Raw genomic sequence first — 27,069 nt, 5'->3', positions numbered from 1 at the left:
CTGCTGTATCGTCTGCATAATCTGTTTAATCCAAGTACGCTTCACCATCTCCTACCTCCCTTTCACTCTCCCACATACTCACAAACTCTCCACTCAGACTGTAGACACATTCACAAATCTCTTTGGTTTCCACAGGTCACTCACACACACACACACACACACACACACACACATGCACACACACACACACACACACACACCCTCACACACATACACACACTTACACACAACCATTCAAGACAACATGCATCCATTCATTGGAAGCTCTTCGTGCATTCATTTATCCTCTCACACACTCTCCTCTCAGGCCTTATTTATAGCCTCATCAGATCCATTCACTCCAATCACATTCTGATGCTGCTGCTTGTTTCACCTGGCTGCTTTAGAGCTCACGCTGCTGCCAAACCCCAAATACCAGAGATTTGATTTGTTGTTCGGTAGGGGCAATATATGATTCTGTGTCTGATATTGCGTGTGTGTGTGTGTGCGTGCGTGCGTGCGTGTGTGTGTGTGTGTGAGGGAGTCAGAGGTAGTAGGTGGGTTGTACACATGTTACAGAGCGAGGCGCCATTGCGGCCTAAAAAACTATTAGGCTCTGTAAATACACACTGTGGCGAAAGTAAACATTCTCAGCATGCCATCTAGGCGCACAGAGGGGTACTGGGAGACAGCCGCCGGACAGGCTGTAAGGGGGAGGTGTATGTGTGAGCGTATGTGTGTGTGACTGTGAATGTGTGTTTTAGGGAGTACAGCGGCAATCAGTGAACTGAGAGGAGATGGATATGGAAAATATAGATTTTAATTAGGGGAAAACTCAAGTGTGTGCAATCCAGCCAGTGCAATCATGATCAAGTTGAGTAGTCAAGTAAACAACTTAAAGGTAGTTTATGCATTACCTGTGTGTATCGTTATGACAACCAGGGCCAAATTATGTATCAGGAGCACTTTGGAAACACCTAATGTTTGCGCACGCTGTTGATGAATGCTGTCCAACACTAATGTCTATTCTGTAATTCTGTCTGTGTGTGTGTGTGTGTGTTTGTGCTGTAAGTAGTTGTACACACTTTGCAGGGGGGTGGGGGGTGGGGGTTAGGGGGGTCAGTGGCCTCATTGGAGGTTGGGGCAGCTCTTTAAAACAGTGTCAATTTTGTATCCAATTTGACAGACAAGTTGGGTCTCTGATTTTAGTTTGATGAGGTAAAGATGGTGAAGCCAGTAGTGGTTAATGGCATATTTGTACCCATACATTTTTAGCCCCACAGCAAAACACTTTCACAATCCACAGTCTGTGACACCAACATGGTCCATAAACGTTAATATGCGTTTCCTGATTGGTGAGGGAAAAAAACATGATAAAAAGTCAGACTGGGCACTTCTTGAAGGGATTAAAAACACAGCTATTGATGCAAAGGGACTATTTTTCCGAATTTGAGACGCATGCTGGCAATGAGAGAAAGCACGAGTAACCATGGAAACAGAGCTCAGAATATGCACTATTCCCAGCCCAGCGAGTGCCACGCCACCCACCGCTCTATATTTAGGCCTTACTTTGGGCTTACAATATCTGTTACATCTAACAAGAGTTAAACTGAGTAATCAGCAAGCATGACTACAGAAATGTGACTCTGACAGTATGTGTCTGATTAAAAGGGTAGCGTGTAACCAGGTTCTAAGTGGGGACTTTGGACTGCTCTGCTGTGTGCTTAAAGAAATCAAGTGACATAAAAATGGGAATGATAACCTCGCTATCACCTTCTGAAGTTGCGGGTGTAAAAAAATAACATTGTAAAGCAGTAAAAGGGCGTGACTGATTAAACAATAGGCATTGCATTATAACAAACAGCAACATATTCAGCTGCATTTGGGCGAGTCATGTGATCTTTGGCCTTTTGTCTGTACTTACACATCTTCGCTGGCATCACTTTCAGTTCTACACACCAGACACAGGTTTCCCACCAATCTGCTTAACTGTCATAAGCACTATTTGTTGGCAACGGCTGGAGTTTGATTCCACTCACCTGTTATTTGACTACAGTCACCTGTTGTTTGCTTGCCAAGACGGCAGTTGTGTTGATGTAATGGCATGTTATGAATTCTGTACCCGCTGCTGCTGACACAAACCAGGTCATGTTTGTGAGCTCTTGTAGTAAATGGATTGCTGATATAAGGATGAGCGACTGATCTGATCTTGGATGTGTCTCAGATTCCTTGAAGACCAGCTAAAGGGAACTCCTCAAAGAAGACTTTTCATCTTAAACACACACACACACGCGCAGATAATAAACAGACATGCATTTCAAGCTTAATAATGATTGGAAAGAACTATAATTAGAGAATCAGGTCATTTTGTGGGTTCAGAAAGTGACAAATCAACTGAAGACCACCAGTGAATCTGTAACAGATCTGTAATATGTTCACATCTGCACACTTATAATACAGACACAGACCCTCTCTCCCACAGAAACACACACACTGAGATATGATTACGTACAGACACAATCATATACACACAACTTTTGTATTGGTTTTTATACAAGAACAAATGCTTTACATCCACACACACACACACACACACACACATACACGCTTCCACAAGCCACAAGCCGGAGTTGGTGGTCTGTCGGAATGCTGGGTATCATCTGCAGTAACTCCATTTATGTGTGTGTGTGTTAGTGTGTAATGGCGCATGTGTGTGTGTGCGTGTGTGTGTGTGTGTGTGCCCTCCCTCCCTTCAGTGCTCCATCTAATACCCTGTCATCATCAATACCCTCAGCAGTGCTGACTCACAGACTTTTACAACCATGGGGTTTGAGCCTTACTTACAGCCACAGACCCTTGTCTCCGTCTCTGTATGTCAGTCCACAACACACACACACACACACACACACTAAAGATGTATGTGCACATGAACCCACTGCGGATCCACACTTACCAATGCTCCTGTACCAGTGTGTTCATGTAGGTACAGATGTGTGCCTTTCTCATATTTGCCCAAAATGATAATCACCGCAGACCCGCAGACCCTTTACCACCCACCAACTGATGCACCCCAGTTATCCCCAGTCGGACCACAATCCATCATAATAATTGACTCTCATCAGGAGAAGGAGCCTCATCATCTTCACCACTGAGCATGTCACCCATTCCCCCAACCTCCGCCCCCATCATCCCAGTCCTAATTGTCTCCAGGCCTTTATTTCATTCTCCTTATTGGCACAAATGTGCACTTTATCTTGTGATCTCATGAGGGTGTAAATAAATATGAAACTGTCAAATACACCATGGGATAAAAGCAAACAGTATTTATTGCTGTGGTGTCATTATAGCCCACTCTGTCAGAGGTCTGTAGTTGAATATGGAGACAGGCTTTGTCAGACAATAATGATGCTCAGCGTCTGACAGGATAAAGGCCACAACGTCTTGACACTTTTATGGGCAGTATATGAATGCAGGCTGCTCCGATGTGTCAACGCTTTACATGTGGTGCTCTGATGGTGCTGATGGGGAAATTTTCCATGCATAACATGTCAGTCACAAGTCTTTCTGTGACCATGATGGTTTTACATTCACATCAAGGGAGAATGAAGTTTTGTGATATGTTTAAAAAAATAATGAAAGTGTTGCTTTGGTGGATGGTGTGAATGAGTAACACAGACAACATAGCTGGTTTCCTGCAGACAGTAGTCTCTGACAGTCACTCATTTGAGGATTGGCATATTTCCCTGGGTGTGAGAAATAAACCACACGGTCCATATTTAACCTATGTTGGATGCTTCCATATTAACTCATATTCAAAAGGTTTCTATTTACAGGCAGGATTCATTTAGGGGATATACAGAGGATTTGGACTTTGAATGGAATTTTGAGTCATAGTTTGGGTTCTGACTGGTTTTGATCTGATTAAACTGGTGACAAGTTCAGTTAAACATATTAAATGTGAGCTCATTTCAGTGTTTATCTGAGCTTTTATTTGGGTTTTATACCTGAAGGAATCTATAGTTGATTTGAAGTTTGTGAAGGAGCATCAAACTGAGCAGTTATTTAGAAACACATGACTGAGATAAAGATGCACACTTCTGTCAAATGGTGTGATTTCTCTTGAATAAAGTGCTTAAGTGAAATGAAATTGTTCATCCTTTTTGCTGGGACCCTCTGGAATCCCCTAAAGGACCACCTGGTGGTCCTCGGACCCCACTTTGAGAACTACTGATCTAACTGGCTGGCAGGGTCTGTTTCTAAAAGGTGCGCACCTAACTGGCTGGAGCCAGGGCGGCGTATTGCCTTTCACACGCTTCTAAAATACTCTCCGGGCAGAGCCTGAAAGGGTTACTGTTTCCCAAAGTGCCTCATTCTGCGCAGTCGAGAGGGGGCGGCTGAGTGGCGCCGTCGAGTCAGAGACGCAGTTTCTAAAAACCCCGAGACATCATCAAGAAAGAAGCTGACAGTAAGGAAAGCAGCCCCCCTCCTGCTCCTTCTCCTCTTCCTCCTCCTTCTCCGCTGGCATGCTGCCGTTCTTCTCCTCTGCTTACCAAATCCCCTCAGTGGTTCTGTCACAATAACCGGGCGGCAAGTGTCAAATCCAACTCTACCCGCAAAAATACAAATCACTTTAACGCACACAAGATGCGCTCAGTGGAAATACTACACAAGCTGCTTTTAGCTTTCAGACATTCAGTCATGGCTCTGTTTAAGTCGTTGATTGTATTTAAAGAATAATATAAACACCATAAAACCCCCTACTTAGAGAAAATGACTCCTCTCTTTGATTTCTTATGACTTAATTTCCCTGCGCGTCTCCAGTGCGTTTAATTGGCCATATCTGTTTAAGTTGCAGACAGCATACTCCAGCTCTCCAATTAATAGTCTGCTAACGTCAAAAACAGTTGACCATTGTTTTATGGGCTTTGTTTTTTTTTCTCTCCAGGGCGGTCAGACTTGAATAGGCGCCGGTCTGCTCCAGTCCACCTCTATACAAATACCTCAGTGGAACTTGTGTGGAGCTTCCAGAGTAAAAGCGCAGACCCCAGACGCCCCTGGCTTTCGCGTGTGCGCTCACCATTTCATCATCTGACACTGTTTGAAATGTCTGAATCATATTTTACCCATTATGTTAACACCTCGGAGCCCTGAACCGAGCATGTGCGCAGACAGGAGGGGGGGGGGGGGGTGAATGTGCGTGGCCTCTCTCTCTCTCTCTCTGCTCTGGCTGAGACAAATAGATGCCAGTTCTGTGGAGGCGCTTGAGGTATGCGCTGCGCATTACACAGCGTAGTAAATCAGCCCTTTCTAAAATCACTGTGACGGCGTGGAGCGTCAGGCAGTCCACACAGAGTCACTGAGGCTTGGACTTACTTTGCAGTTAGTAACTCCACTCCTCTTCGGAGCCCGACCGTCTACGCTGCAAAAAATATCAATCTGGCATCGACTTTAACACCATTTGCATAAGATGAGTCTCAGTTTCACTTGTTTCCCATTCCAGACAGCTTGTTCCAATGATTTCAAGCAGTATTGAGTGGATTATAACACAGATTGTGATATTTATAGAAAGAACCGAAAATGAGTGACTACTGGACACAAGTGAAACACTCTCATCAGACTAAAAGAGACAACATGTGATGATATATGTATATTTTTTTTTCACAATGTACACACCCCCTGATAAGACAGCAACATGGCTTGACACTAATACATGTTGAAAAGATAGACTTTATTGCTAAAACGTGTAACCATAACATGTACACTGATATGTTTTACTTTTTTATGTATTTTTTTTTGTACTTTTTAGAAATATTCAAGTAGACATCTCCCATATTTTTTTCTGGTATACTCTGCTATTCTCTTTCCTTATGCTCTATACTCACAATCGTTAAAATAATAAATAAAACATACAGATTTGTTTATTTCTACAATACTATGTATTCCAAAAAGCTGAGTTCACGCCTTAATATATATCTTTAACCTCAACTTTTTTTGTTTTTTTTTACAATTTAATTATTATTGATATTAATATTATACAAAAACTCTAGGCAGCATTGCAGTGAAATAACAGTCAGAATCAATGTTCAGTTGAAAAAAAAAAAAGTTCACCTCTTGGAGAAGTGTAGCATATGCATTCCATCCTCAAAGTCTCATAAAAATATCGAGAAAAAAAAAGAAAAAAAAAAAAAAGAAAAAAAAAAAAAGCTCTTCCTTATGAAGTGCTCGTGTTCCCCCCAAAAAACAGCGTTTCAGGGTTGAGAATAAAATATGGTCCTGGATCAATTAGAAAAAATAGCTGCATTTTTCTTAAATATGTACAATGTTGGTATTTCACTTAAAATGCTATATAAAAAAATAGATTTGCTATGGTGCCCACTTCTGTATAGAGTTAACAGTGCAATAGAAACCGTATTTCCAGTCCACTCCCCCCTCGACCACCACTTCCTTAAAGAAAATCAGCACGAACACTTGCACTCTGAGATGATTGGGTATTGCACCTGTATCCACGTACAGTATTTCTGTTTTAGAAACCCTTGACAATACCACCGGAGGAAAATCTTGTTGATTGACTTGACTGGTTTGCAAGACATCCCCTCAGGGAAGGAGCATGAGCGCTCAGAGAAACAGTTTCCCTCCTTTATGTAACGTGGCCAGAACCTCACGCCCAAATCCTTCCATGTGTACACCACTGGGCAGTGCGTATAGGTCCACAGCCACTGCAGAAATTTCCTACGGGCTTTCTTGCCCACTTTTACCCGCTTCCCATAGGGGGTCTCTGTGAGGTCCAGCTTTTTAATCTCGTTAGGCATGGGCCCCGGTGGCTTCACCTGGCTGTCTGACGCGGAGAGGTTCACCAGCATGGGCGAGCTGATGGACATGAAGTTGGGGTCAAAGTTACTGCCGAGCTTTTTCCTCAGAGTCCTCTCGGCCAAGTCCTGCTCCCGAGGGTCGTACTCCGGGTCGGGGTCCTCCTTCAGGTCGGGTACAGGGAGGTGATCACTGGGTGAAGGACGGAGGCGAAGGTAATGCTGGGAAACCCCAAGGTGAACGCACACCAGCACGTAAATGAGTAGCGTTTGTGAGAGGGCCATTATTCCTCTAGTTTTACGCACCGGCTTTTCTCGCGTAAAAAATGTTCAGTTCTTTTCCCGGTTACTGTGTTCTATGCAATGACTTGCCCTGGGCTTCATAAATAGTAGAGGTTCAGTCACCAGCAAGGCGATACTTTTAATAGACCACGTCGGGTTTGAATGACATGGAGTGCTTTGCTTTTTAGGGCTCTTTCAACTTTGCAATTTGCGCACTGATGCAACTGTGCAGCGCGAAACGGCACCCCTGATTTGCAAAAAAAAGTGTTTAGTCTAAACAAAAAGGCACAAAACAAAATGGGAAAACTCTTTTCACGCTCTCTCCGGCCTCACCCCGCTCCCTTGGATTCACTTCGGGTTTCTTTCGGTTGTCATGGTTACTCCGGAGACTCGAAGCCACGACGAACTGTCTACACTGGATGACAGCGGCCGGGGCGAGAGCTGCATGGAATGAAGTGTTCTCTAAAGAGACAGAATAGATCCGGAGCGTCCCGAGAGAGAAGGGCGCACAAAAGGGTACTTCACCAAGTTTTAAATGTCACGCGCCCGGCAATGAGGGCTGCCTTGGCCAATGTTATTTTTACGCACGGCTTTTATAAACGTGGCTTCTCTTAACGTCGCCTGACGCTCTCAGGTTTGACAAGGTCCCAAGGCGCACAATCCATGAACTGAGAGGAAAAAGTACAGGCAGTCTGTTCCTTGACTTATTCCAGCAACCAAAACGTGCACCTTACAAAGAATGTCCAAAAATGCCCTTCAGTGGGATGCAATCTCAGCTTATGAAATAACAGCCATTAATCTTTCCAGAGAATGTTTCCAAATCGCAGAGCAATGTTTACATAAAAGTCTCAGGCTGTAACACTCCCACAAAACTCTCGACTTTGCTTGTAATTAAAAAAGACGATGAAAACGGCTTTACAGAAAATATCAGCCTGTGTGCATATTAAATGCAAACTGCACCAAGCCAGGACACGCTGTTAGTGAGAGTTCCTTTTACTGTGGCATTACTGAATCCTCTCAGAAAAGCTCCACATCCCAATGTCGCTGCATGACGAGACAGTCCCAAATCTGGAGCCTTTTTGCCCGGTCGGTGCAAGCGGTCAATTCCTGAGGGAGCGTCTCCACTCCTTTGATAACTGCTACAGAAGCTCCTACTCAGTCGCTCCTACTTCAGGAGTCTGAGAGACTTGGCGCTGGAGCGTTTCTTTGCTTAGGCACACTGTGTGTGAGTGTGTCTGTAGCGAGTCGTGCTCAGTCCCAAGTTAAATATCCCCCTCCGACGGTACAAAGTGTCAGAGGGGCCTGCCCACCCCGGCCACTTTCACTATGATTGACAGCCTCCCCCCTTCAGGTCACCCCTCCCCTCACAACGTGGAAAATATCAGCCACAATCACAAGGATCAACTGGGTCCTAAAGCACCGATTCTATCCAGTATTCCAGAGCTGTGTTCCATCATATGAACACTGATACACTGGTAATGGGAAGAGTGGAATCTCACGCGTACTTTTATGACTTTCTTTTGCGTCGGCGCGGTGCATGTGATGCACTAATAGGTTCAATACGCTGTCAATAATCAGCTGAAGTGTTTAAGAGTTTCCTTGGCTTGAACTTTCCCATGAAATTGATGGGAAACGTTTAGTAGCTTGTCTAAGGAAAAGGGGCATCACATTCCACCTTTGTTCATCAGGATTTGGGTCTGCACAGGAATTGGCCCGTTGAACTCAGGGGTCACAAAATAGGCGCGTAATTAAGGGCTATAAATGGCCATGGATAACTAAGCGGTACCTTTCCCATACTAAGCAGTCATTACACCACGGAGGACCTTTTACTTCTGCTCAAACTGTGTTATTCATCATATAATGTTCCTGAACTTAGATTTTGCCATTTTTTCCCTCTGCATATTAAGTTAATGTAGTCTATTTGGATGTACCTTCACTCATATGCGCCATAAATAAAACACTCTACATTCATATTTAAGCTTATTTTTCATTTCAACGGGGAAGAAAACTCTACAACTAAAATGTACTTATTTATTTATCTATTTTATGAATGTACCAATGTAATCAGTATCAAATAGCATTACTTATTGGGACATGAAAACACACACACACACACACACACACACACAGTGGGGAATAATTAAATGGATGGATTGTCCTCTTTGGATACCCATAACCTGACTTTTTCCAACTTTTTGCGCGCTCTGCACCAGACTGTCCCGGGTTGTTGCTTATTTTTGACTCCTCATTGTGCTCCTCCTTTGTAGTGGTCACTAGAGGGCGTCGATCCAGCACGTTGGGGACATGCTCCCCAGCCTCTTTCTGACTGTTTGACTACTCAGGTTTGAGTGCATAGGGAAGGAATGTGTGTGTGTGAGTTATGATCCAGCTCAACTGAAGTTGTCTACTCGCTTTGCCCTCAAATACTTAAAAACCAGCTCTGAAACTATTCTGCCAAAAATAATTAGTCTAGGTATTTATCATTGTGACATATAAGACATATAAGAGCAAATGTATGAAGTGTCTAACACAGTATAATATTATCCAGACTGAGTGTGGTGCATCCTTTCAGTGAGGTTGTGCTGACCTCTCAGACATGCATGAGGACACAGTCATAATCTGGTTAATGATCAGGGTGCCAGCGTAGACAGGGCCCAGTGGGCAGTGGGGACAGTAAGGCTGAGCTAGTTACTGTAGAACTGGCCATTTCCATTGTCTTCCTCTACAGGTCTTAGGTTGGAGGACTGAGAGAGAAAACCCCATGCCGGGAAAGGCTCTTCCCTTCGTTCTGGTCTCGAGCACTAATACTGTCAGTCAGCCCTGCACCGAGTCAACCCCCATACCCTGGCTAATTACTGGAGATAAAGACAAGAAGAGGAGAGAGGAGGGGACCGGTGAGCACAGTGGGGAAGGGTGGTGTTTGTGATGATGTTGAGTAAGTGGGTTTAGAGGGGAAGGGAGAAAAGGGGGTAGCGAAGGTGGTGGTTTGAGCACAGAGAAGAGTATGGGGGGGGTGGTAATGGTGGTGGCGGCGGTGCCGGATGGCAGTTTGCTGTGGAATGGCTAATTAAATAACACCATAAAAGGATCCCAGCTCGCTTTAACGAAGCCCGTCAGCTTCTGACGAGTGGGGCTGGGGTGGCGGGTTGGGGGTAGGACGCACCACGGAGGAGAGAGGTGGGGTTGGTGCTGAAAATTGGGCTTGTATAACAAGGGGACTTAGCTCTTTGGTTTTGCAGTGATTGTTCACGCTCCCTTAGGTCTCAATAGGGCACATGGTGAGGGTGCGTTGGGGGGCAGCCCTTAGGCACAGATAGGACCCCCTTCTCCTCTTCTGCTGTGAATGCTATACACACATACACATACACACCCACACATAACACATACACAAACACATACACACACTAACACCCCACGGTTCTATACAAAGGCCTCTACCCAAGGTTCAGGCAGGAGCTTATCCAGTGCAGGGGCACAGCAAGGGGCAGGCCTGGCCAGACTGGCTGACTGTGCCCACTGGGGACTGGTAGAATGGCACAGGGGGGTGGATGGAGACGGACAGCTTGGAGAAGAGAGAGGGGAGTTAACACAAGTTACTCTGAGGCCAAGACAAAAAATCAGCAAGCCAAGCTGGACCGACAAAATCAACATTGTTTTTTACATTTTCATATCTTTTTCTTCCTCCATTAAAAAGATAAGGGAAGTCAAGGAATTTGGCAAAGTGTGTAACTGTTTAGCAATAGGTCTTCAGTGGCAGAGATAGTGCAACAGTGAAATCTCCCTCCTCTCAAATCGACAGATATGTCTGGAACACGTATCCTAATTAGTTTGGTGGTGTAGCATCTCTAACAGAACACTCTCTACTGGATCTTTGGCAGGTTGACAAACTTCAGAACCAGCCAACGTTGGGAAATATCGAAGAATTCAGAGATTTTTAGCCACAGTATTTTTTTTTCAGTAGCCTACTTAAATATTTTTGTTGAAGTAGTTGAATGGACAACCACTGTATCTTTGGATTGGCAAGATAGATAGATCTTACATGCCCATGCCACAACAGTTTAAAACAGAAGGATCTGCAATGCAAATAAATAGGTTTCCACCGCTGCCTGTCAATATTGCATTCCCTTTATTCCCTGCTGCCTTCACCATCTCTTCCAGTCCTACTCCTGTCTTCGCTCTCCCCCATATTCAACTCTGTCTCTGACTTAACCCAAAGCAGATGGCTCGGGAAGCATGTCAAAAATCTGTCTCCCGTTAACGCTACTTTTGAAGCCCCTCTACATTTTTTTCTCTCCCCTAAAATTCATCATAAAGTTATTTTTGCAAAATACCCAGTAAACAGCATCAAAGTGATATTTTCCCCTTTCCTCTGATGACAAAAAATGAGAAAGCAAGCACTGAGTTTAGAGCTTGTCCTTATTATTGAGCGAATGCTGCTCTGAGCTGATGTGCAATCTGAAGTCAATCTGAGCACCGCCCTGCATCCTTTTGTTTCTACTACAGCATTCCACCCATGATGGAGAAAATGCTGCTGGTTGCGTGATCACAAGCTGTGATTAATGGTGATCATATCGTAGACAGCTCAGTGGCTTTGTGATGTGATGGTGGGCCCACTTTGAACTCAAGGACTGATGAACTCGAGCGAAACCAGAAAAACATTGTGGCACACGCACACACTGAGGCTAGCTGTGTTTACTGCTCCCAGTCGATATGCTAAGTTAACTGCAATTTGGTCACCATTTCACTGGATAATGTTCAATGGAATGCATTTATTTTGCACCGACTATATCCAAAGCATTTTAAATTTGACTTTCAGTCACCATTTACACACAAACCCATTCAGGAACTGAGAGACTACACTGTCTAGATTTGGGGTTCTCATAGACAAAGCTCTACCTCCTAAGCCACAGCTTTTTATTCACTAAATTGCTCAAATATCTGAATGCAAAATAAACAGTCCAAATTGTTTGGATAAAAAAGAGAAAGCTGTTATTGCCCAACATGTGGACAGTTTACAGACTGTCTCTCTGGTTTTTCTACTGCATCCCTCACTGTTGTGTATCAGTGTCGTGTTTCATTTTCCTGAAAATAAAACTGATTTCATATTCTGACTTGGAAAATCTATCAAAAATCTATCTATTGAATTTGTCTGGTTTACTTCTTCCCTCTTGGCCTATTTGGACTGGTGTAACACTCCTAGATCTCAGTCACATCTTTGCTTAGTTCCATGTAGCGTTTTACGATAATGGATAGAATGAAATACGTAGAACTCATTAATATTTGACTTGTAATAAAAAATAGGTTTATTTTAATGTCTATGAAGTACATTTGCATTTTCAGTGAAAATGTTGTTTGGTTACTGATAAAGAACAAGGACCACAGCTCCGAAGTACAGGTCTTGTAATACTGCTGGCAGCCACTAGGTGCTCACTCTAAAAAGCCCTGGATCCTACAGACTTATACTGAAATCTAACAAAAAATATGACTTTTTCAGGAGTCATTCTGATCCCATTTGTTTTATTTGGACCCTCTGATAAACATCCTTGTGGTCCATCTTTAAATCTTTACTCCATTAACCCCTAAAGACCCAGTGCTACTTTGTGGCAGCTCCAAATGGATTTTATTCAATATATTTGACCTTTCTCAAGTGAGTTATCAACATTTATTGAAATGTTATCTTCTTTATTTAATGTTTTTTTCAGTGCAAATCAGGTATTTTCCCATATTCAGTTCAGTGATGGTGTAGATGTTCCTAAAAGCTCAGATTAAAGTTGAGGGTTATTATATCAAAAATAGAAAAACTTTAGAAAAAGTGACTTTTTATACAAATCTCTCATTAACTGAACATAAACCCAGTGTGTCCATCTACTGTCATTGATCCAGTTCCATGGGTTTTACAGGTGAATCAGTGTTGTAGAAGATGACGGTGTTTCCACGCTCACTATGGGAGCCTCTGAATTATCAAATGGGTCATATCTGATGACCCTGAAAAGATGACAAACTACATTTTACACCAATTATTTACCTGTATTGATAGGATGAGTGGCTCAACAGGTATTAAACAGTTCAGATCAAGAGATGGTTTTAGCTGACAGTGGATGTTTGGGTCTTTGAGGGTTAATAAGATCTCGGGTCAAATACAGACAAACAAGGCCATTTAACTGACTTTGGTCTGCAGACATTTGATAAAATTACATGTGCACTCACATTTAGCTTTAGCTGAAACAAATGACCCCTTGGACATCTGCAGCTCCACCCTTTCATACAAATACGGTCATTTGGCAATCCGTCTGCATCAATGGCAGTCCAGTTTGTGACATCACAGTAGCTCTGTCAACTTCTTACATACAGTCTAGGTACTATTAAATGTTTACTTTGTAGGATTTAGTGGTGAGTTTGCAGATTGGAACCATGTGAATGCTTTGCATGTCGCCCTCTGCAGATATAAAGGTCACATTCTAATAAGACATGGCTTTATTTATCAAAGCGTAAAAAACAATCATACTGTTCTCACAATAATTGTTTTCATGATTGTAAACTAATGAAAACATAACGTTTTAACAAGTGTGGTTGTATATTCACACAGAATTGATATTTAGGGCTGGCGGGGTTACTTGGAGTGAGAAACTGTCAGTTTCCGTAAACCGTTCCCCCTCTACCTTCATGAATCTCAGCTTTTCTTCTCTTTAGATGTCCAGTAAACTTTAATTGGGGAGGCTGGTGTGACCTCAGGACATTCCAGGGTGATTACCCTTATTCACGTCTAACAAATCTAAAATAGAAAGGGATCTTAGCAGCTTGGGTCAAGCCTTGCCCTTCTTCTTCTCCTTCGTGTCCTCTCATTTTGATTTGTTTGGTGCATCCCTTTTTGGAAAAGCAGAAGAGTGCCCCATCCTCTTTCTATTCTGCGCATCCCCTCCTCCTCCTCCTCCTCCTCCTCCTCCTCCTCCTCCTTTTGCCCTCTCCCTCTCCCTCCTTTATTCAACCCCTAGACTAGGGAGTGATGAGGGTAGAATTAAATTGATCACCGCCTTCCGGAAAACAACAGGAAAAAATAGTGCATTCCGAACGCCAGGAGGGCGTTCCCCCTGGTCTTCCCTATGGCAGGATGACATCATTGGCTCACTGCCCAATTCCCACCGCTCACAATAGGGTCACTGTTGCCTTCTCCACGGTGCCACAAGAGCCAAGAGAGGAAGAGAGGCAGAGTAAGACACAGAGAGAGGGAGATAGTGAAAGACAGAAGAAACAGAAAGGATGCCAGCAATGCTAAGACCTAAAGGCCTGCACTTTACACACTAACACACACACACTAACACACACACATCTACAGACACACTGACCACTGCTCCACATTCCTCCAGACTGACTTGGTTGGTTGCAGACATGAAGCAGTGTTTGAATGGCTGACATCTGACAGAGCAGCGTACAGTTTATTTGGACAGTTGTCATGTGTTTTCACTTCTCACTACTCCTCGGGATTCAGCCTGTCTTTCTAATCTACATTCTCATCAGTGAAATCAGTGTTGGCATGCTGCATTGATCAGACTGAATGCTTGTTGTTATAAAGTAAGTTACTTTGGTTTACACAAGATGACAAATGGAAAAGTAACGACAATGGAAAAGATTTCAGACAGACTGTCCACGTCAAGTTTCAATGAAATGAATATGTACCATCACACTTCCACTTCAAAAATCCAATTCTCGTATTGTGTCAATACAATGGCATTAACCGTTTTTATGTCAAGTAATTTGCTGTAGAATGTGACCACATGTCTTTCAGAAGCTCAGTCCAACTTAGGTAAACCCTGACCACAAGTACTGGCAATTCGGTCATTCTCCCAACCACTAAGCCATTGTGTTGCCACAGGCCATCTTGTCGAAATGAAACAGTTTGCCCACAGCCACTGACCACAACAGATGTTCCCTTGCCTGACACTCTCCTCAGCATGTGTGTTCTGTTGAGTCTAGAGCCAAGATACTTTCATAGACTGGCACTGTGTAACAAAAACAAAGAAAGGGAAATTCTACGATGGCGTCTTCACCGGTCTGTGACAGGATTCAGATTGAGGTAGCTCTGTTTAAGCCTGTTAAACCGCATTAAAAACTCCTGCGTCCTGCATGGAATGCATTCAAATAAGCACCACAGGTTGCACAGACGTGGTGGACTGCTTCAGTGTCACGACCTGAACGAGCGCTGCCGCCCTTAACTGCAATCAAGGATGTCGATAAACTGGCAGGGCTGGCCCCCGGTGCCCTATGGCCCTCTGGTATGTTTGTGGAACACACAGGAGGGTAGGAAGGTGACAGCCTGCTGAGATGCCAGGAGGACTGGGAAGGTTTTGGGAAATGTCTCGCCAATGTGCGAGCGCGCACTGCCGCCCAGGGGGTGCCTGTCTGCTTGGGAAATGGACGGAAAAGGACGGGGGTCTGACAACAGGCTGAGTGTGCGCTCAGAGAGATAGTTTGTCCAAGGGATGTACCAGATGTTGACTCACGCTGGTTTGCTAATCGGGAGCCACAAGCCCCTGGAGCCATGAGTAAATAGGAGCGTCTGCCTTTTTTTTTGTCACCACAGGGAAATGGAATTGGGCTGGGGGTTGGTGGGGTGCATATGAAAAATGAAGGAGAGTAATCAAATTGAAAGGGTCTGCGGTTATAGAGCAGCCGAACAATAAAGGTCTAAAGCTTCCTTAAAGCTCGAGCTCAAACTGCTTATGTCTCAATCAAGGATTAAGGTGGTTTTTTAACTGGAAACCCAGCGGGAACAGGGAACACCCATTCCCACCCACCTGTCATTGTAAATAAGGATCTTTTCTTAATTGAGTGCCTGCTGAAATAAATGTTAGTGAGGGAACAGCAGCAGACAGAACCATTAAAATGACTGACAACAACTACAAACTCAAACAACGGTGCTGCGTAGTAAAAACAAGACCATTTAGGCTAATATGTCTAGAATTGCTTGATTACAGTTAGTAACTCCTGTCATGAGCTGTGACTGCTCTAAAAATAGTGTAATATCTTCCCTCAAAAATAGTAAGAAAACGTCATGGTACTAAAAAGCATCAAAGCATGATCTAAGCGTCTGTATTTCCTCTGATAATTAATTTTTTATCTGTTAGATTGATCAGAGTGTAGAGATATTCAGATCAGATCATAACTGTAGAAACAGCTCAATTAAGACATACTTTATTACAAGTAGAATGTTATTTACCTAAAAGTTCAGACACATTATCATCACATATCTGCTGCATTTATCTCTCTCAAAGTCTCGCGTTAATGGAATATTATATGTTTTATCATCATAATTCATCAATCTGAGGTACTTTACACACTACTCATAATATATGGGGTACTGTACTATGTCATATACAGTAGAAGCATATGAAGTGGAGTTTTGAGTACAATATTTAAGATAAGGTGAGATAAGATATGATATGATATGATATGATATGATATGATACGATCAGATGAGATGAGATTAGATGAGATACAATATGATAAGATAAGATATGATATGATATGATACGATCAGATGAGATGAGATTAGATGAGATACAATATGATAAGATAAGATATGATATGATACCATACGTTACAATCAGATGAGATGAGATTAGATGAGATACAATATGATAAAATAAGATCAGATAAGATATGAAGAGATGAGATTAAATGAGATATGATACAATATGATAAGATACGATACGATTAGATGAGATATGATACGATATGATATATGATACAATACGATGAGATTAGATGAGATACGATATGATATGATACAATAAGATACAATACAATACCATACAATACAACATGATATGATACGATACAACACAATGCGATACGATGCGATATGATGCGATACGATACAATACGATACGATATGATGAGATGAGATTAGATGAGATACAATATGATACAATAAGATAAGATACAATACAATACCATACAATATGATATGATATGATATGATACGATACAATACGATATGATACGATGAGATTAGATTAGATGAGATACGATACAATACGGTAAGATAAGATAGTTTATTTGCCATTTGTACACATTCAGGTACATAGGAATTCTTAGGTAGACGTCTCATAGAATACAAGTATAAAAAATTAAAAGATACGATCAGAATAAAAATTATAAGAGATATGCAGTATAAAAGTAGTATAAAAACAATTGAAAGACAATAACACAGTGATTTGCAGCAAATATCTAAAAAAATAAATTCTTTCCACAAACTACACTTAAGGATATTCCACACAAGGATAGTGTACGTTCCTTTTCTTTTACAATGCCCATGAACAGAGGTAAGTAGGACAGGACTAACAGTGTTTTCCTCCTGTCGGGAAGGAGATGTTGTGAAAACATGTTCTGTGAGTTTATTTTGTGGGATTTAGTGGTGAGAACTGTTGTTAGATTAGACTACAATAATTTAGCTAATCAGTTCCTGGTTTTCTCTCTGACTTCACCAGAAACCTTTGTTACCAGAAAGGATAACTCCGAAGAAGCAGGAAGAAGACAAGAGATAGCACTCTGCATACACCAAGCAGCAGACAGAACCTGTTAAACGCATTTACACTCCAATAACTTTCACAAGTCAGAGGGCCTATGTGGAGAGAGAGAGAGAGAGAAAGAGAGAGAGAGAGAGCAGACTGCTTGGCCGTGTAGATCAACAAGGAGCTATTGATACCAGAGATCTGTGGTGGTGTCAGTCTAAGAACCAAACAGGATCACAATTGTGGTTTGTGCCAATAACCTTGTTGACCTTATTTAACCTTGGATTTGGCCAGTTGAGAGCTCAGACAACAAGTGTCCATTCACAAAGAAAATTGGGAAGCCTGTGTTTGTGCGAGGTTGTTGATATTCTCGTAATGGCTAAAAGTATGTCGACAACCTGCGCGGCCGTCGTGGTCTGGCCGAGGCCACGTAGCTCAAATGAAGGTCAATTTTTATGTCACCCACTGTGAAAGTACTCCGCAACATGTAAAACGTCTGCACTCAGAGCTTAAAGAGGAGGTTTTTTAAGTATTACGAGCAAAATGTAACTTCTGAACATCCACTGTTTCAGTTTAGGTTAGTGTTAAGGTCAGACTGGAGCTGTGTTCACAGTGATGGAATTAGATAGTGTTTAGAGAAGAGGAGAGGAGAGGAGAGGAGAGGAGAGGAGAGGAGAGGAGAGGAGAGGAGAGGAGAGGAGAGGAGAGGAGAGGAGAGGAGAGAAGAGAAGAGAAGAGAAGAGAAGAGAAGAGAAGAGAAGAGAAGAGAAGAGAAGAGAAGAGAAGGCAAGGTAAAGTAAGATAAGATAAAATAAGATAAGATAAGATAAAATAAGATAAGATAAGATAAAATAAGATAAGATAAGATAAGATAAGATAAGATAAGATAAGATAAGATAAGATAAGGTAAAGTAAGATAAGATAAGATAAGATAAAATAAGATAAAATAAGATAAGATAAGATAAGATAAGATAAGATAAGATAAGGCAAGGTAAAGTAAGATAAGAAAAGGTAAGGTAAGGTAAGGTAAGATAAGGCAAGGTAAGATAAGATAAGGTAAGGTAAGAAAAGATAAAACTAGAAAAGCACTCAGAGAGCGCAGACCTCCGCCAAGATCAGTGCCCACCCCCACCCCCCATCACCACCAAAATTTAATCATTTCTTCCTTGTGCCAGTATCAACATTTCCTGAACATTTCATCCAAATCCGTCCATAACTTTTTGAGTTATCTAGCACACGGACAGACAGACAGACAGACAGACAGACAGACAGACAGACAAACTAATGGTGGCAAAAACATAACCTCCTTGGCGGAGGTAATAAGATAAGATAAGATAAGATAAGGTAAGGTAAGATAAGGTAAGGGAAGGTAAGATAAGATAAGATAAGATAAGTTAAGATAAGATAAGATAAGATAAGATAAGGTAAGGTAAGATAAGGTAAGGGAAGGTAAGATAAGATAAGATAAGTTAAGATAAGATAAGATAAGATAAGATAAGATAAGATATAAATTGCACATTTGACAGCAGCAAATACAAAAATAAAGTGCAGAGAATATAGAAAAACGGAAATATACACTTGTGATACATAAAATATAAAGAGAAGAAATAAAAAAAACTCTGCTTTTTCTATAAGTTTTTATATGAATTTAGATTTAAATTCAATTATTTTATAAATTTACATTTGTGTTCATCAGTTAATCTAAATTGTCCATAGATGTGAATGTGAGAGTGGTTATTTGTCTCTATATGTCAGCCCTGCGATGAACTGGTGACATGTCCAGGGTGTACCCTGGCTTTGTCCATAAGTAGCTGGGATAGGCTCCAGCGACCCCCGTGACCCTAGTGAGGATAAAGCAGTGTCAGAAAATTAATGAATGAATTAATTAACCCCTTCATGCATAGTGGTCACTGCAGAGGACAGTTATTCTACAGCTGTTCCCTCGTATATTCATGTGTTTTGTTGTTTTAGTTCCACATCAGCCAACATAGTGGATACTTATGCACCATCCCATAATACACTGCAATTCATACTGTTACTGTAACTTTGCAGCTCTTGAGAAACCAGATGTGCAGTAATATATTTGAGTGTAAATCAACTACTACTTGTTATTAGACTGTAATTAACTTTTTTTTTTTTTAAGTTGTTGTGTTTTAATGTTTTTTGCAAATTATTTGAGTGAGTAATAACTACTATTATAATATGTTAAAATGTGAGAAAACATCAAATTAGCGACATTAAAAAAAAACATTTATTTCATATTTTTTATACAGTATGACAGAAAATGAATGTTTCTTTGCTTCAAAAATTAAAAGCATGGCATCCAGCTGAGTGGATATTTTTGTTAATCAATGAAAAATAGCTTTATAAAAAAAATAAAATTTCAATAACATTGTTTTTTCATGCCTTAAAAGGATTAAAAACACACAGGAAAAAAATCTTGATTAGGGTTCTCATAATTCATGCATGAACAACACAAGAACTGGAAGATGTTCCGTTCACATGAAGTCTAATACATGGATACTTATGTTCCAGTTGTTCCATCTTAACCCTGATCCTAATCTAAGTTTAGGTCTAGGATTACACAGAGTGGATGTAAAAGTTCAAGGATTGCCAAATTTATACACTGTATAGTTCAGTCTGTGGTGTTGTGTCATTCTCTGTAAGATCATCATGTGTTTGTTGTGTCACTGTCTTGTTAGAACCGATGAGAATTCAGGAAAAAGGCCTGTTCTCAACTTCATGATGCAGTTTCCAGAGAATCCAAAGGGAAGTTTATTTAACACATTAAGTCATAAGGAACACACAGCCTGGTCCAAAAGCCAATGCTGATACTGTTATGTTTTTTGTTTTGTTTTTTCTTTTTAACCGTAAAACAACTGAACTGGTTCAAAGTCATTATCACACTGTCTTTGAATGAACACAAACTCAGTCTCAGACGTGTATGAAAATATAATCAATTGGGTTTGTATGAGGATATCTGGAAATTCTTTGATGGATTTACTGAAAAAGAAGATATAGGGGCGCTCATGCGGGAGGTAAATGATTAAAAGCAGAGATGACCCTTGGAATGTGAAGGAACCATGGTTAGAAGGGTGTAAACAAGGCTGGAATTTTGGATTTCAATTTTAGTTTTTGTAATTTTCTGATTTCCTTGAGGGATATCATGGAATTCTATTCACTAAAGAGATACTGATTGATTGATTGATTGATTGATTGGTTGATTGATTGATTGATTGATTTAGTATTAAGCTAAGATCTGTGAGCAGAAGACTTGCTGGGAGAGAACTGTATAGTTGAGGGGGAAGATGGGGGGTGTTGAATCAAAAGTTGTTGTGGAATTTCGACCATGCAAAATTCAGACTTGCACGTACTTGAAGATAGATTCTTTTCATTTAAATGTTATTCTTTGCATGTTCTAAATAAATAAATAAATGTAATACTAGATGATAAAGTCTGTATGTGAAATGAAAATCAATAAAGATATTGTTTAAAAAAAAAAATGCTGTCAATATAACAAAACCGATAAATATTCCCATTATAATCCGTGAAATACACAGGGTGGCTACAAAAAAAGTCCCACACACTGGCATACATTCACTTTAATATTGTTTTGATTAGGTTATGTAATATTTTTGCTACATTTTTAAAAGCATATGTCAATACTGAACCCTCACACTGCCCCCACAGGCTTGTATTGTAGGCACTAGGCATGATGGGTAATCACTTCTTCCACCTCTGATGTGGCCATCACTCTGGAACAGGGTCAGTCTGGACTCATCAGACCACATGACCCTTTTCCACTGGAACTCAGTCCAAACTTTATACTTCATGCAAACTGAAATGAATCATTTACTCAGTGCATCCCTGTAGTAACGATCAAATAGAAGGATCTGAAAAATTCTAAATGGTATAGCTCAATTTGTGTATTTTATTTACACATAGCCAAAAACCAGCAGATGTTGGCTAATACCAATATTCCATCAAAGTATTTGGTCATTCTTAACTCTTTGTCCTTTAGTTTATGATACAGATACATGATTTCTACTGTGATCTGTAACGTAACTAATGTAGAGGGCGAATATTTAGAATAGAACGGAAAAGTTGCAAAATATGTAAATAAATTTGTCTTTAAGTACAGTAGATAAAATTCCACCATGGATCACATTTCAGATGATCTTCACCTGAATTCCACATCTGATTCTAAATGACTTCTGCTCTGTAGTTCAGGATGTGCAGGTGTGTGACATGGAGATGTTTTGGTGGATTTAGAAAAACGTAATGAGATTATCAGACAGAGACAGACTTCAGGAGCCGAGCACCTTTCTGGGTCCAGGCTGGTAACAGTGTGTTTGCATGCATGGAGTTGTGAGTGTGTGTATGTGTGTGTGTGTATGTGTGTGTGTGTGTGTGTGTGTGTGTGTGTGTGTGTGTGTGTGTGTGTGTGTGGTGTAATTACAGCCAGGTCCCCGGCGTGGAGCCCAGTAGAAGTATCGTCAGTCTGTCTGTGGCATGCGGTGGTGCTGACCTTCCCTCTCTCCTCTCCTCTCTCCTCAGGCCTGGTGACTCTCTGACTGACTCTGGCTCCACCAGACCCCCACCCCTCCACCCCCTGCCCCCTCCCCACCCCACACACACAGGTGCTATCAGGACAGCTGGCTGCTCGCTTTGTGTGGAACACGTCTGGTCGAGTCAGGTATCAAAAACTATACAAATTCATCATTTTACACACTTTTTAGATGCTCTCCTCAATTAATATCTGCTTCCTGTGTCGACTTTGACACTTGGCATCAACACATCCTCGTGATATTTGTTTAAAATAGCGCACAAAACCGTTTCAGTGTCCATTTTCACAGTATGGAAGTTGTGAAAGTTGTGTTGTGTGTGTGTGTGTGTGTGTGTGTGTGTGTGTGTGTGATGGTAAAACCAATGATCCAGCCGGCTCCAGACCTTATTTACCTGTCTGTTTCTCTAATATTTGGCCAGTTGATCCCAGCTCTTACATCTCCATGCTGGGCTGCGGGTGCACACACACACACACACACACACACACACACACACATACACACACACACAAATACATACACATAGACACACACCGAGCAATATAATGAGTGAGTCTGACATTAATCCTTAAGGCTTTTGGTCCTCAGCAGGGCAGAGCTCAGGGCCTTGAAGATGAAGCAGAGATGGACATGTGTGATATAACACCATAGTAGAAGAATGTAGTAGGAAGATGGCAGCTTCATCAAACAATGTGGTCAGTATGAGTCATGAAGCTTCTTGGACAAAACCCATGGCTCGCAGTCAATTCAAATTCTGCACAATGTTGGTGTTTTCACGTCGGAACTTATTTATTTACATGTGTGAATGTTTTGTTAACGCTGTGGAAAGTGTGAGTGCGTGTGTGAAGGAGCATGTCTGTACAATCCTACAGGTCTTTGTTTGTGTGTACAGTGGGTGAGCAATCAGCGAGTCTGGAATGTCTCAAGACATTGTGAATCCTGATGATCAACATTGTGATCCTGTGTTACATGTGCTCAGGGCGCGTTTACCCAGAATGACTTAAATCTGTGATATAACGGCAAAGCTGCACATTTCATAGGATCTAACATAGAAACAGTAGTGGAATATAACCAAGTACTTTATACTCAAAAAATACTTCCATCTCATGCTACTTCATAATTAGACCCACTACATGTCAGATGCAAATATTGTGCTTTGTATTCCTAATTAAAATTTTCAAATTTTAATGTTTGCTGTTGGCAAATTATTCCTCAAAACTAAGGAACTAAATTATCATCCTGACCTGACCTGACTCACTGATATACTTTTGACACTAATACTGATACTGTTACCAATTACTCATTAACCTTATAATGCAAAACGTATCATATTTGAGACATGAGTTTTGAAGCCCTCTACATGATCAGTGTGATACTTTTTTCTTGAAAAACCTGAGGTATACAATTAGATACATGCAATACACAGATAATCCACCGGGGGGAGGAATTCGTTCACCAGAGGCCTTTCCAGTGACACTACAAGATTGTCATTAATCCTGCATAAGTTTCTGCGGCTTTTCTCGTATTTCTTTAAGTGTGTGTCTTACATTTGGCTCTGACAGCTTTTACTTGAACCTCGCTCGTTTCGTGTCGGTGATTCAAAGCTGAAGTTGAAGTCTGAATTTCCTCCTTCCTCTGCAGAAACGTTCAAAAGAGCCTGGACCTCGTCATCCGTCCACTTGTCGTAGCTTCTCTTTTGGTTCATTTTCCAAATTATCAAAATACAAAGCTTGTGGAAATAAAGAATGAATTGAAATAGTGGCCAGTGAACGGAATGCGGAAACGCTTAGAGTCTAGTCCACCAATCAGCGTTCTCCAGCACACGGCCCCGCTCCTAAGGATTCCTGGTAATCTGAAAAGTACTACCTCCCTACCGGGAACTTCTTCGGGGAAAGTTTGGGGCCAAGGGAAGGTTATTTACCCGGGTAATTTTTGGTGCAAACCAGGGTTTTTCAAAGTTCAAGGTAATCCTCAAAGTTCCTGCAAAAGTTCCTGCAGTGGAGAAGGGCCTATTGAGGAAGGAGGCAGAATTTTGCCAATTTTGAAAAGGAATTACCAATTTATTAGACATGTTTGTGTTATATTATGATTTTGTTTGTTCAAAAATAATAATATTGAGCATTGAGACCCGATGTATCAAATATAATACAAAATTGAAACTCATACATGGAAATTGATATTTGAAAAAAATATTTTTTTGATTGTTAAGAAGGACCAGAAAGGCTCCAGTTTCAAAGAACTGGTATTTTCAGGGTTAATGAGATTAATAACCAATTAGGACCAATTTACATTTGCAAATGTTATAGTATTATACAATATCTATCTATCTATCTATCTATCTATCTATCTATCTATCTATCTATCTATCTATCTATCTATCTATCTATCTATCTATCTATCTATCTATCTATCTATCTATCTATCTATCTATCTATCTATCTATCTATCTATCTATCTCAGGTAAACAAGTGGAGTATGTGTGCCTCCACCCCCCCTCCTCTACTGCATCCATGGGGATTTATTTGACCCCTTATTGCCAGCGGTGAGCCTGTGGTGGAGATGAAAGCATGCCTTCCCAGTGTGGCCCCAGTTTCTATAGCTATGGACACAGACTCACACTGATCGGGGACAATAGAGGGGCCCTGCCACTCGCCCCTGCCAGAGCCTTCTCCTCTCCCCACCCCATCCGTCACCGCAATCATATTTTCAAAACAATAACACAGCTGGGGGGGTGGTGGGCATGATTGAAGTGTGTGCGTGTTTGATCTGTTGGTATGCGAGGGTGTGTGTACGTGTGTGTGCCTCCTTTATGTGAGTATGCGTGTTATTTTTAGGCACGCGTTTGTTTCAGCCGAGTGTGAACATGCTCGTTTGACTTGTCTGTGGGTCCGTACATGCAGTCGGGAAGCAACTGCGTGCTTGCATACTTTTGTGTGTGCAGATGCAAGTGTGTGAGTGTGTGTGTGTGTGTGTGTGTGTGTGCGCTGTGAGGCTTTGATGGCGTGGCCGGAGCGTGCCTAATGTGACTGCTTGCTGGGGTGGGGTGGGATGAAGAGGGAGGGGGGGTGGCAGCGTTGAGCCTCCTGCCCTCGTACTGTCTACCCTGCCATGGCCCAAGGCTCCCCCTGCAAACTTGAAAGGACCAAAGGAATCCCCCCCCACCCCCAAACCCCCTGACACCGCCCCCCCACATGTTTTCAGAAGGCATGACATCATCCTTTGCACAAAGAGGGTTGGGGCTGGGGTTAATATGGATGTATGTGTGTGTTTGTGTGAGCTCAGGGTACAAGCTCATCAGTCGAAATGTCGGATTCGTCCTTTCTCCGGATTCCTCCTCTGCTGTGGAACCTACCAGTGTTATTATAGTTCATGAAAACTAAGGCTAAAACCAATAAAAAAGCTCCAGTGTTAAAAGTTCATGCCTGTGCAAAACATGTGATCTTTAATAAACATCACGTGTTCTTTCATTTTACAATTTTTTAGGTTTTATCCATCCAGACTTTCCTTAAAACTCCAGAAAAACTAAGAATAGCTGTCATTTAGCTACCTTAGTGAATTATGACACACATAAGCAAATCTGCTGTTTTCCTCTGTCACCTTTTCTTTCTTTCCTCTTTTTCATGAGTAGCGAACATGGATTTTTTTGTCTCAGGGCAAATAGAAGAAATTGCTTTCAGGCTGTTTGCCAGGCACAAGGATGCTGAACGTGAACCGGTTGCAAAAACACAGAATTCCCTCGGCTGGTTCTTTGATGCCCCACTCATCTCGCATTGTGTGCTTCTTGGAATTTTTTTGTCATTAGTCTCGACTCGCTTTGGACCAACCCTGTAGGTTTTCTCTGCGTGCAATCAAGCCTCGGTGAAGCTGTTTTCCCAAGAATTCAGAAACAGGGTGGGCAGGAAAGTTTGGAGCACTTTCAAACAAGTCAGAGTGGTTCATAACTGTGCAGACGATGACAAATGGCTGACACAGAAAGCGTGGAGCTGCAGTCAGACTCCACAAGGATGATGGAAGGGGTTTATTTATTTGACTTCAGACAAGAGAAGATTTATGTGAAGATGTTAAATTTGGGACCCTGTTTTTATACGAGGCTCCGGCTTCTGCAAAGTACAGTACATAGTGTTAGATGAAGTGTCATTTCCATGTAAGTGATCGGTTGTCTCTTCTTCTGTGTACAGAGTAGTTCTATCAGATCCAATTGCACTCAACGATACTAGATTTAAAAAAAAAAAATGACAGAGGATGTTGAGAAAAACAACCGGAAAAACATTCTTGTCGGTGGTTCCTGAGTTCAAGGTGAGAATACACACCTCTGTGACAACGAGGGCCGTGAAGGCCAAAGGCAGAGTCAAAGCCACTGACATGGCTAATGTCATGGCCAGTGGGTTGCAACCGCCACTCCCAACACACACACTTTCACACACCAACACTTAAGTGTCAATAAGCACTGGTGGAAAAAGTATTCTTAAGTAAAAACAAGGGAAAAACAGAATGTTCCATTTCGAGTAAAAGTCCTGCTTTAAAGATCCTCAGTAAGTACATTTCAGCAGTAAAATGAGATTAAAGTATAAAGTATCTTGGTGATCTATTATTTAATATGATGCCATTAGATTATTCACCATTAAGCATCAGTGTAATGAGCATGGTACTGCAGCTGGAGGTGCTTTCATCTACTTTATATCCAGTTTTATAAACTCATGATGAATTGGAAAGAACAGAAGAAAAACAGAGATCTGACAAACTAAACCATTTTGAGTTTTTGGACTTTTATACAACCTGTAATTATTTGTGAGATACATGATGATTGGAAAAATTCATGATATAAAACTGAGTGAGATGTTTAATGGGAAGAATCAGTATTTGTTGGCTGATAAAACCTAACTGACATCTGAAATGTGAGTCCAGTCACAGGCTGCTTTTTGTGAG

General features: G+C 41.5%; 1 protein-coding gene across 1 annotated transcript; it reads right to left on the bottom strand.

The window, feature by feature from the left end:
* Positions 1–5,690: 5,690 nt before the first annotated feature.
* On the bottom strand, positions 5,691–8,299 carry nog2 (noggin 2). Its single transcript, XM_030163143.1, has one exon. The coding sequence runs from the start codon at positions 7,068–7,070 to the stop codon at positions 6,435–6,437; it is 636 nt and encodes a 211-aa protein (XP_030019003.1). The 5' UTR covers positions 7,071–8,299; the 3' UTR covers positions 5,691–6,434.
* Between the last annotated feature and the right edge of the window lie 18,770 nt (positions 8,300–27,069).

This window comes from Sphaeramia orbicularis, chromosome 19, assembly GCF_902148855.1.
Source record: "Sphaeramia orbicularis chromosome 19, fSphaOr1.1, whole genome shotgun sequence".
In the NCBI taxonomy this organism is placed as follows: Eukaryota; Metazoa; Chordata; class Actinopteri; order Kurtiformes; family Apogonidae; genus Sphaeramia; species Sphaeramia orbicularis.
The sequence above is the reverse complement of the archived record's forward strand: the minus strand, read 5'-3'. Positions and strand labels throughout refer to the sequence as shown.